Here is a 12767-nt window from a genome sequence, read left to right as displayed (position 1 = left end):
AAAAAGATCTTGTTAGACCTATTCAATAGCCTACCATAGAAAAACAAAACATTTTACCGAACATGTATTTAATGCAAATTTAATAGAACAGTGAATTTTTTTGATGAGACTGAGCTGCATGAGTGTAGTGTGGTGACTGTAGAGGATGAACTCCGACAGAGAGGCAGCGCTTTGTGTCTGAACAGCTCTCTCTCTCTGCACCCACAGAAGAAGATGCGTGGGAAAACTATAATGCGCGTGCGCACGGTGCGGCTAGGCTCAGAGACCAAACCGTCGCTTCACTGGGAAACTAAGAGCGCTGGACAAAGCCACAAAATGCAGTTTTGAGACCCAAACATCGCGTAGAACGCTGGAGAGTAAGTTTCATCTTATTACCGGTTCCTTCTGAGTGCTAGAGATGTATTTTATACTATCAGACATGAGCACTAAACCAACACAGGGCAGCACAAAGAAGCCTGGAATAGCTGTTAGAATTCAGCCTTATTTTTTTTCTCCCACCCGTTTTCCGACTAATCTAACTTCACGCGCTAGGATTGGCTAACACCGTCATGCCTCGTGCGTCGTGATTGGCTGACCGCGTATACGATTAAACTGCTAACCAATCCGGGCGCAGAAGGTTGGTTTTTGTCGTAATACGCGTTGGGAAAATAATGCTAGCTGGACAGATAGCCAGGAATTTGTAAGCTAACAAAGTCTTAGCGTTGAGCTAAACCAGTTACCATGGTGCATTATATAAGACAAACCTGTCTTTCGTTAGGATAATATGCAGTACAAACTAGCAGAAGGTGTTCAGAAACATGTAGTGATGAGATAAGATGTCGTTTGCTTGGTCAGATCATTTTCCAGTCCTAGCAAAGCCCAAGTTTGCTAGCTCGCGCACTGGTTACCCAGTGCTAGCTAGCTAAATAGCCTGTACAGAATAGCTTTAGCAGACCAACTAACATTAACTCTCCCATTAGAAAGCTGACGGGTTTCTTCCATGCCTTCCTGGATCCCTGTGCTCCTTCCTGGATCCCTGTGCTCCTTCCTCGAGCTCTGTGCAGTTCCTCGATCTCTGTGCACAGTGTGTTATGTTTGGTTGTGGATAATAGTGTTGCTTTAGTGTCATTCTGGTTTGTTGGCTTGAGTTCAGTCACTTATCTGCCCTAGGATTACTGTAACTAATTTAACATCTAATACAAGACACATCTATGAATAGCTAGCCTAGTTCATCATTTAAGGTTACCTCTATATGAAAGTAAAGTGACGGTGACCCATACTCAGAATTTGTTCTCTGCATTTAACCCATTCGAAGTGCACACACACACCGTGAACACACACCCGGAGCAGTGGGCAGCCATTTATGCTGCGTCGCCCGGGGAGCAGTTGGGGTGCCTTGCTCAAGGGCACCTCAATCATGGCCGGCCTGAGACTCGAACCAACAACCTTTGGGTTACGAATCAGACTCTCTAACCATTAGGCCACGACTGCCCCAATATATAGTGTCTGGTCAGACGAGCTGACTTTCTAGAGAGGTGTTTAAGCTGACAATAAGGATGCACCAGTCCTATTTTCCCTTTTTTTTTTTCTTTTCGGTACGATACCGATATCAGCTCTGAATAATGACCAATAACTGATACTGATCTCACGGTCACAGACCACTTTCTGCAAGTCATGTGAGACATCAGACTTGTGACGTGCTTTAAGACAAGTCACTTCTTGTGTTCTGTATCGTGTCAGACAAACTGTTCACAGCATAAACACGTCGGTGTCAGTACATCAGGAATAAAAAGGCACAGGAATCCGATGTGTCGGTATGTAGTACTCAATATCAGAGCAATGCTTTCCTAGTTAAAGCATTCCCAGTAAAGAATTGTTGGGTGACAGATTGGTGTATATGCTGTAAATCTCACCGAGCTCTAAATCTACTCTATTGTGCAGGTTGTCAAATGTAATCTGAAAGAATGAGGTAATGGTTTTAACAGCACACAGTGGTCTGCCTATGCGAGACTAATCGTGTTCTTGAAAGATTCATGTCTGTGGCTTAAAATGGAAGATAAGCTCAGGGTGGAGGAATCAGCTGGAGATCATGAGGCCTGTGTTCCTACTGCAGCGTCTCCTGCCATGCTTACTGGAGAATGACGCACACTGCAGGGTGTGCACTGTGTTCCCTGACACCAGCTGCTTCACAGAACTATTTATAAAGGTCATGGAGAAATACATGGTGAGGCAGTTGGAAGGCCACTTTAGTTCCTGATCTGGAGCGATGTTTAAAGAAAACAGAGGCTGGAAGCTGATAACATGTGGAGGCTCTCAGATACTGAATACAGTCTGGCTATCAAATGTGATAAGCTATCAGATTGTCTCTGTTTTACACGCACATGCAATAAGAAGCCATTTTGACTTCCATCACTCAGATTTACAGAAGATGGTTACCAGGGATGTGGTGTTACACGGATTATATGCACCTTCCGAATAGAGACCGAGGGGTTGATTTTTAAAAAAAAAAAAAAAAGTTTATAAAAGTGGTGCTTTTTGAGTACATCATGGTGGATCTAACACCTGTTTCGTCACCTGTGGGTTTAAATAGTAAGGTACATTCACTTTCTTTTTCTGCTTATGTGTCATATTTTAGTGTAATAAGGAGTGTGTGACCGCTGAATTAATGCCTGTGTGACATGCTGGCTTGTCTGCCAGTATCAGTACCCTCTCTCCAGCTTCTCACCCACACGCAGATGAACACTGGACTTCAGAAATGTAAGTACCTTTTTTATAACCATAATCCCCTTATATGATGCCGATTGTGTCACCTGTAGACCAGAAACAAGCCAAGTTATTTTGGTAAAAAGGAAATAATCAAGACAAAGATGTGTTTGGAGAAAGTCTTTGCACTGTACCGGAAAATGGACAAAATCAATCGGCAGCTTTTACATTTACAGACCCACAATCTACCACAATTAAATGTACTTTCCTATAGTTCTTTGGCTTGAACACATTCAAATATTAAATGTTTATTGGAATAATTCACTTTTATTATGAGTTTTTGAGATCACTTTAACAATTTCTATATGGTCATTGTGTAAACATTGTTGTAGAGAACTACGTGGTTAAACATTCCACAAAATAAGCAAGAAGTTAAATGATGTTAGTTTTCTATTAGCTACTCTGCTGCCTTTGTTCACTTTTCCTAGGGGACACTACACAGAAGATGCGATCTGCACAATATCCCACGCCAGCAGAGTTGGATGCCTATGCTAAGAAAGTTGCAAACAACCCGCTGACTATAAAAATCTTTCCCAGTAACGTTAAAGTACCTCAGAGGAAGCACCTGCGTCGTACAGTGAACGGTCTCGACACCTCTAGCCAGCGCTACAGTCCCTACCCTACTCAGGTCAGCACCAGGACTGGCCTTCTGGCCATAGTCAAACTCCCTGTTAAAAGAATCCTGGAGCATCCTCAAGTCCGCTTCCTCCCCGAGATTGCCATGAACCCACAGAATGGACCCTACGGCACTCCAAGCACTTTAAACCTGCCTCAGACTCTTCCGTGTATGCAGGCACTCTCTCAGTCACAGCTTTTGGCTCAGAAGAACATACCCCATTCTCAGAGCTTGCAGACTCAGAAGAACCTCTTTCATTCTCAGAGCATGCAAACCCAGAAGAACCATCCACGTTCTCAGAGCTTACAACCCCAGCAGGCCCTTCCACACTCCCAGAGCATGCAGGAACAGAAGGCCATGCCTCACCCTCCACGTTTACTACAGCAGCAAAGCTTGGGACATCAGCAAGCTGTCCATCCTGGCCTACGAAGACAACAGACTGTGCAACAACATCCTCTCAACCATCAACATGTTCTTATGCAGCAGCAGCAATCAGGTCCTCAAAACCTCCATCACCTGCCTGAAATGCCTCAGTCAGCTGGCCTGCAGAACTCCTTGAGTTTCCCCCATTCTCAGACCATTCCTCAAACCCCAGGGCCAGGTCTTTCAGCACCTAGCAATGCCATGCCTGGTGCCAAGCTTCCTGATGCAGATGCCCCACCCAATGTAACTGTGTCTACCTCGACCATCCCTCTGTCCATGGCAGCCAGCTTGCATCAGAAGCAGCCCAGTGACCTGAGCAGCATCGTTCATCAGATCAGCCGCTTCTGCCAGGCACGAGCCAGCGCCAGCGCCACATCAGTGTGCGAAGGCCAGATAGCTAACCCAAGCCCTATCAGCCGTAACCTGTTGATTGACGCCAGTTCTCGCGTGTGTGCTCACAACCCTCTGCCCTCCTGTGCCCTCGTCAGTACCGCTGACAAAGCTACTATGACATTGCCCAATATGGCTCCCATGAACATGAGACATGCTTATCACGATATGAAACAACAGCCAGCTCAGCCCCACTTACCACAGCAGCACCCCTGGAATCAGCAGCTGTCTCACCTCCAGTCGCTCCCAGATGGTGCTCAGCAAGGGAAGAATCCAGCCAGAGATGGCACAGCAGGGCCTGGCTTTCCAAGCAAGAATATGACCTATGCTCAAGATGTGTGTATGAGCCAATCATTTAATCTGAAGCCCCCTGTAGACAAGTCTACGCCTTCACCACCCGTCACCGCCATGCCCGGAGCTGTGAATTACAGCAACGGCCATTACGTGCAGCCACCATGGAATAACGTCTTGCCTACGCCCAACAGTGATGGCTCAGGGTCTCAAGAGCTAAGTGTTCCTTTTCACACAGGCATGTCGGTGACCTCCATAGAAAACAGGACTCGAGCAGGAAACATGGGCCAGATGAACCTGATACCACCCATGGAGTATGTGGGTGCGGATTATCAGGCGCCGTGCTTTCAAAAGCAGAACACGGGCGTGATGGTGAAGATGAGCAGGGCTCAAGATTCAAACGATAGTCGTAGTGTGCACATTCATCACCCAGGGTACAGATGAGTAATGGTCTGCTAAGGCAAGTCATCCTTCAGTGTTAGACTCCGTATAAGAAACACGTCTCTGCTCCTCCTTTTTTTGTTTCCAGTCTTGCAAGTGATTTACTGTATGTTTTCCCTGAAACGTCATGGCCATCGGTTTACCCAATTTAACTGTGTGAAAGCTTTCAAATGGCTCTTTTTGTGTAGATTAGATTATGAATCAGCCTGTGGGGGGGAAATCTATATCGAAATTCGTGTAAACCGAATACTGTATTTATTTGCTATCACAGCTGTTAAAAACAACAACTTTTTCGATCTCCCCCCCCCCCACCCCCCGTTTTTGTTCTACAGATTTATCTAGACCTTCGATGCAGTACATGTCAGATGTGTGACATGCTGCGTTCCTTTCAGCTTATTTTGGTGTAGTTTACATGAGTTTTTCTTAGAAGTGCTAACACCGATGGGCCACATACCCAGCTTACCGAAGGAATTATAGAGGTGCCATGTTTCTAAAATGTGAGACTGTTTCTTCTGTGCCATGCTGTGGCATTTCCTGCATGGGGTCAGATGTTCCCTTTCAATGTTTACATGTTAATTTGCACTTGTAACTCTGAATCAGTAAATAGTGCAAATCGACTCTGGGTTATGCACCTACGTCAAGACTGTTTCCTGAGGCGAATGTTCAGAAATTGGCCTCGAGGCTCTGATTGGACAGTTACTCTAAGGCTTTCTCAGTGTGAAATATTTCCCCATCCACCCCCAGTGTTAGTGTCAGCATGTCACTCAGTCGAGCATGCCATAAGTTTTAGTTATATTGTCTGTCTGTCTTGAAGTAGATACACCCCGGGATCCATGGAATTTATTTTAAACCTTTGCACCCGCTGCATAATTTCATATTTTTGTGTTATTTCTGTTGTTTTCTGTTGAAATACTTGAGTTTCTTCAATGTTCCAGGCTTGTGAACCTGATCAGGATCTGTTTCTCTCTTTGGGGGAAACAAAACCATTGAAGTGTGTATGCGTGGACCGAGCAAGGCGATCAGCCTGATGTTTAATACGTTGCCAACCCCGGGCTAGGCCTTTTTGAAACCTTTCCATTTTATAGTCATTTTTCAGTCTTGTCCAGGGAAAACCTTACTTGAGCATTAACGGATCACTTGGAAATTTTATGGCAATATAAAAGCAAACCACAGGCTAAATCTGATGTGATGTGAACACTTTGCTGTCATTGCTGTACTACTGTAATTGAGAGTTGTGATAAGCCTAGTGTGATTGTGGTGATGGTGTGGATCGAACTGCGTGATTGCTCCATCAGTAGCCCTATTTCTTTCTCTCTCTCTCTCTCTCTCTCTCTTTTTAATCAGCAGCAGCTAATGGTCCATAAACGTAACCAAGTTTTGATATTTGTTGCTGATTCTGAAGATGGCCCATCTCAGGTACCAACCCGAAGAGTACTACCAGTAAAAGATTATTTACAGAACTAGAAAAGTCGATTGATTTTGGGGGGTTAAAAAAAAAAAAGAAACTACAGCAGCTTGTAGTTAACATAATGTAAAGTAATAAAGAAAACATTCAGATGTTGTCCGCTGCTTTCGGGAATAGTCTTGTATGCCGAGTGCCTCCCTTTCTCAGGTCTGCTGGTGCCTCCTTGCTCGTTATCTTCCCACTTCATGCACATTACAGTATCTGGTGTATATGTGTGTGTGGGTTTTTTTTTGTGTGATTTTTGCCTGTACGTATGAAAGTGGGCCATCTGGTAGCTGAGTGCAGGTATTTTTACACTGCACACAGGCTTTGGTGTAACTGATGGAGCAAACACTGTGCAGTTTGAAGGACATGAATGACATGCGGTATGTTAGCCTCGCCGGTTACCCCTTAAGAGCCTTAAGTATTTCTTCCTTGGACTTGTCTTTGATAACGGGCATAGTGAGGAAGATGCCGACTTACGTTTTTAGCCGTTTTAATGTAACGTTTTGTTTTATTGCAAAAACCCCTATTTTTTTTAAAGAAGCTTCCTAAGATGAGAATTAAACATTTTGTATTTAGCGACTTAACTGTGTATAGCTGTAACAGTTGTCATTTTGCATTCAGACCAAAATCCTTTCCTTTCCACAGTTCGATAATTTATTGCATTGGATTTGTTACTGCAGCGCATTTCAAAGTTTCTCCCGTTCAATAGCCAACAGCAGCTCAATGTTACATGCTGAAAAGTAAACTAAGCTTTGGGAATCGAAACACAGATTGCAGTTACGCGGCCCACACACGGGTTGGTTAATTGTGAAAAGCTGAACTAATTCCCCATGTAGGTTTCTGCCACATTAGTCATTTGTTTTGTTTTTTTCCATCCCCAAGTAGCTGCTATTTTGATTCCATCCACACGTTGTTAGAGCGATTTAAGGGCCGATCGTAATTAATTTCTGCTCTGCGTTTCTACAATGCAACGTTGTTAACAGAAGTTCTGTAGTGAACGAATACATTCGCTCGTCACGTGCTTGTCATAATTAAGACATCGTAACACTCGATCAGATTTGACCTGATCCTTATTTCATGTGTTGTTACAGATCTAGGGCACAAAGTCAGGCTGCTGTTTATAAAAGTTCCTGTTTCCATGTGAAGTGCCTACACTGGGCGGATGTGGACTGTGACTGCCTGGGGGTATAAATAGGGACCGTGCTGGCTACAAACGTGCACACTACAAAGACCCTGGTGGACTGTTCACTGTTTATTGGGGGACCAAACTGCGTAAAACTACTGATAGGAAGAGCGCTGCATATGCCGCCTCAGGCATAAAACCTATTTCAATTTAAATTTGAATATTTGCTGCTGAATCTTTAGTCTAGGTGGGTGAACCTACGCTGCTGAACTTCTCGTGCCCTAGAAACCTTCTATGGAGCACTTTAGAAAGTTCTATATATCTTTATAGAGCACATGTACTCTCAAAAGTACATAATGATGGTTTTGTTGTTGTTGTTTTTTTAAGTTTAGGACTCATGCCAAGGGCGTTTCAACTTGTTCTACCAAAGAACAAAACGTCACATGAATGGTAGCAGTGTGCAACTGTAACTTTAAATCTGTCATTCCAGATGCCCATGTTTTTCAGGAATAATGTGTTGCACAAACATTCCCCTCTAACCAAAATAAAGGTTGACTTGCATTCGAAAAGTGTGTCCTTCCATATGTTTGTGTCCTGATGTGATGAAGATCGAATGATTCCTTTTACTTTGGAAATTATCCAAGGCTTGGTTTTGGTTTTATACTGCACATAGTTAAACAAAAATAAAAGTGTATGAGTTACAAAGTGACAGAAAAACTGTGGCACGGTCCTGTTGCAATGCGAAGGTGATTCCAGTGATGGATGAGGGATGGAAACTGGCATGTGGTCAAATAACGGAGAAAATGAGGCACTCAGTGTCACGATTCAGTGTTGTGTTCAGTATTTACTGAGTCATGATTCATATGTTCAGTATTCGCTGTCACGATTCATATGTTCAGTATTCACTGAGTCATGATTCATATGTTCAGTGTTCACTGAGTCACGATTCATATGTTCAGTATTCAATGAGTCATGTTGATACACACGATTCATATGTTGATATGAATATAGTGATACATTTGGTACATTCCACAGTGCATTTTCAGTGTCGGCATAGGAGTCATAAATAAGAGTGATGATGAAATCATCTATAATAACCAGAATAAAGACCAAAGGCTAGTGCATTAAAGTGCACATGAGGTGTCATTGCTTCCATCTTCAAGTAAGTACATTATTGCATGGCTAATCATTTGACCACAGAAGTCCTTAAAGTGGCTGTAAGCTCTGCTGGTTCCATGGAGCAACGGTGCTCTGTAGAAAGGATACATTCTGGATGGAATAAAGTCAGGCTTTTAAAGCAGCGATGTCAGTGACGGTCAAATAAAGCAGCAGTGTGACTGTTACTTACAGACTGATGGTGAAGGACCCATCCCACTGTTCCTTCATACAAACATGGAGGACAGGATTCTGTGATGAACGCTTTGTCTTCCATTACTGCATCTTCATCACTTTGTCCCACATGCATACTTCCTGTGTCCTCACACATGTCCTGTGTACACCGAGAGCAGGAAAGGTCAAAGATCACAGGATACTGAACACACACACTTTCTTTTTAAAGAAAAACACCACAACCATGCTTACATATATATGTTCTAAGTTTATTTGTGAATTTTTTATAAATTTATATTATCATTACATTCTGATATGTAATATCATATACATATATGTGTGTGTGTGTGTGTGTGTGTATGTGGTGTATATATAGTGTGTAGTGTGGATATACAGTGTTGCTTTAGAAATTCCTATATTTCTGAATAAATATGACTCAAAACATCATCAAATTTTCACACAAGTCCAAAAAGTAAACCAAGTGAAACACAATCAAACAGCCCAAAATAGAATTTTAAAAAATCAGACAAAATATTATAATTCAGTTGATTATTGAGAAAAAAGGATGCAGCATTAATGATCTGTGACTGGTAGAAGTGTGTGAGCCTTATAAATAAACTAGTTCAGTCATTAACAATAACAGCTAAGAACTATTTCAAAACTTAAAACATTCCTGTTTTTAAATGAGCTGGAATAAATCCTTTAAAAAGTGACATTAATACACCACGGTGGGACGACAGCAGGTTCCTGCTCTGAGGCACACGTAGACTAGTCACACGCCTGTCACTGGCTCCCTGTTGTTTATAGACAATGCGTTAAAAAAATTTTTGAAAGAAACGAGAGAAGTGATACCGGTCTGTAGTTACTAATGTTTGATGGATCCAGAGCAGGTTTGTTTAGGATGGAAAAAACCCTTGCTTTCTTGAAAGTAGTTTGTACCTGACCAGATGCTATGGATCTATTGATGAGAGTGTAGAAGATGAAGAGCATAAGATCTTGCGAGATGGTCTAGAGCAGGGGTGTCAAACTCAGGCCCGCGGGCCAAATTTGGTAATTATATTTGGCCTGATAGATCATATCAGATGTGCATTACAGCTGACTAGCCGCATGCTCCGCTAATACTACAAATCCCAGAATGCCTTGCCACTGTATTGACGCGTAGTCACGAACAGCAAGCGCCCCTCATTCTCTGTTGACAGTCGTTAACAACCATGTTACAGTCATATCGGGCAACTTAATTCCACCCTCCACAAAAATGGCCAAACGAAAGATGGACAATAGGAGCTTTCAAGACAGGAGGGAGGCAGATTATCTGTTCACGAATATAAAGGACAGACCTGTTTGTCTTGTGTGCTAACGGAGCTAACGTGTCTGTAACGAAAGGGTATAACATAAGAAGACACTATGAAACGAAACATTATGAGAAGTATAAGGACCTGGACGTAAAGCAGAAGCTCCAGAAGGCGGAGGAGATGAAAAAAAGTCTGGTTCATGAAAACAAAATCAAAAAGTGAAGCTGTTGTAAAGGCTGTAAAGCTTTATTGTGGCAGCAGAGACGGCAAAATCTGTCCGACCCTTTAATGAGGGAGAGTTTGACAAAAAGTGTATGGTCAAAGTTTGCGACATCGTGTGCTCAGAAAGGCAAGAATCAATGTGCAGATCAATGTGCAGAGTAAATCAGTGTAGCAAACTGAGTTTGAATACATGTTTTCTTTATGCACTGACTTTTTCTACTCCAAGGCATGAACTGTTAATAGACAAAAAAGTTGGATTTTCATTGAACGAAATTATTATTTTTGGTTGTTTTGTTGTTGGTTGTGAAAATGTTCCACTTCAAAAAAGGAACTTAAAATGATCCAGTGAGAGGCATAATTTATTTTATTTATTTAAATAAGAAATGAACACCGCTGATTGTGTCTTTTATTTCAAATTTAATTTCTTATGTGTTTGTAATATCAAGCTCTGGTTGTTCCAAATCCTGTGTTCAAGCAAAACTAAAGTTTGTTTCCATATGAAAAAGGTTGAACATTACAGATCAGTTGCAGTTAATTTTTCAATAAATATTCAGTTTGGCCCGTGACTTTATCTCAGTTTTATATTTTGGCCCACTGTGAATTTGACACCCCTGGTCTAGAGCATAGTGGAAGGGAGTGGATCCAATCGGCAGGTGGTAGGATTGCAAGACTGGAAGACTAACACACACACACACACACACACACACACACACACACACACACACACACACACACAAAAAAAAACACAACTTGCTCCCTAGCAAAGTGTATAGCACTCACATCCTAGTTACCATGAAATCTGGTTGTGTTCGAAATCACTAAAAAAAAGTCTGCATGAACAATAGACCATAAGAAGTATAAAGATATAAATAGAAGATTTAAATATGGACACATACTACAACTGACTGACCTTAGAAGTGCCCACTTGTGAGTGCAAGTGGACTTCCAGATTGTGATGTAAGCATGTTTCTTCACGCTGTAAAAAATGTCATTAAACTTGAGATATTTTATTAACGCTCTCTCTGTTCTGTCTTCTAGTGAACTACATAGGGCACTAGATTCTGCAGTGTACACTTCATCTGCACTATAGCATCTTACCATTAAAGTGTGTGTGTGACGGAACTATATAATATCCCCTCAGTCACATACATTACTCCCCTCTTAGTGTGTGTGTGTGTGTATGTGTGTGTGTGTGTGTGTGTGTGTGTGTGTGTGTGTGTGTGTGTGTGTGTGTGTGTGTGTGTGAGAGAGAGAGAGAGAGAGAGAGAGAGAGAGAGAGAGTGACAGAAAGTTTTAGATACACAGTAAACAGTTCCACAGTAAAGAGACAAGAGAATTAATCTCCAGGATGATTTTATTCTGTTTACTTTAAGTTGAACAATCAGCAGTCACATATTAAAAGTAAATGTTTACTGTGTTTCTATAGGTGACCAGATCTGAAGTGTGTTTAACCGTCCATCATCCTTCCTGCAGCGTTGTGACAGTTATTAAATATCAGACTGTAATCAGTTCCTCCTTCTCTCACAAAATCCGACACCGTTTTACTTCCTCCAAAATTCTTAGTCTCCTTTATCTGTAAAAAAAAACAAAAACAAAAAAAAACCAACAACCCAAAAACATCAGTGCCTCTGAATATCACATGAAATAATGAATAGTATATTATTTACAGTGTGGATATATTCCAGATGTTCCTACCTTCCAGCTGTTGCTCATGTGTCGTGCGTCCACCACCACCGTCTGAGAGGAAATCCCGAAACCGTTTCCTTTATGTATCAACCACTTCGTCCCGTCTGCCAAAGTCACTCTAAAATCGTTACACACTGGAATTAAAAGCCATTTTAATCCGAGAACACACTCCACTCTATTGGAGTCATGAACTAAAAATCCTGACTGAGTTATTCTTATAATGAATTCAATTATACTATAAACTGTTCTTCTACACAATTAAGCGATTTCCTTAAATATGCCCAAAAAAAAGAAAAAAAAAGAAAGAAAGAAAAGGCATGAGTAAATGACTGTAATGTGATGTGTGTGTTGTTATAGTTCAGTCTTCATAAAGCCACAGCAGGACCATGTGGGTTTGGTGATGTACCTGACTCCTGAGTGACTCAGTACACCTGCCTGGAAGCTCAGACCCTCCAGTGGCCTCGTCATCCGGTCAGCCTCATAAACTTTGGAGTTGTAGAGCTTCCTCAGGTCCGCCGCATTCGACAGGTCATAACTGTACGAGTTTCCTTTACCTGATGATGGAAATATAAAGATGGTGTTCAGGGTCAATGTTCGTACAATCTGTAGGATGTTCTGTTCACGGTGTCTCTTTAATCTGTTTATTTTTTATACAAAGACTGTGATAATGACTATACAATGACTGTGACATGTAATGAAGGTGTCATAAACCTACCATTGCCCCAGGAGCCTTCTGCGACCATCAGCGCTACAGCCAACACA

The 12767-nt window shown here is 42.0% G+C and overlaps 1 protein-coding gene across 2 annotated transcripts; it reads left to right on the top strand.

The window, feature by feature from the left end:
- The first annotated feature begins 207 nt into the window (after positions 1–207).
- On the top strand, positions 208–8045 carry fam222bb (family with sequence similarity 222 member Bb). 2 transcript variants are annotated; one of them, XM_027137017.2, is made up of 4 exons: positions 208–356; positions 2615–2736; positions 3171–4922; positions 7445–8045. In XM_027137017.2, exons 2-3 carry the CDS (start codon positions 2658–2660, stop codon positions 4904–4906), a joined length of 1815 nt encoding a protein of 604 aa, XP_026992818.2. In that variant the 5' UTR covers positions 208–356; positions 2615–2657; the 3' UTR covers positions 4907–4922; positions 7445–8045. The 2 variants fall into 2 exon arrangements, with proteins under 2 accessions (XP_026992818.2, XP_047676581.1); XM_047820625.1 differs by having other exon boundaries at positions 3171–8045.
- Positions 8046–12767: the final 4722 nt, after the last annotated feature.

Source organism: Tachysurus fulvidraco, chromosome 11 (assembly GCF_022655615.1).
Source record: "Tachysurus fulvidraco isolate hzauxx_2018 chromosome 11, HZAU_PFXX_2.0, whole genome shotgun sequence".
NCBI lineage: Eukaryota > Metazoa > Chordata > Actinopteri > Siluriformes > Bagridae > Tachysurus > Tachysurus fulvidraco.
The sequence above is the reverse complement of the archived record's forward strand: the minus strand, read 5'-3'. Positions and strand labels throughout refer to the sequence as shown.

Coding starts and splice junctions, on each gene's coding strand:
- fam222bb (XM_027137017.2), top strand. CDS start 2,658: ATGCTGGCTTGTCTGCCAGTATCAGTACCCTCTCTCCAGCTTCTCACC. Junction 2,737..3,170: donor GAACACTGGACTTCAGAAAT/GTAAGTACCTTT, acceptor CACTTTTCCTAG/GGGACACTACACAGAAGATG.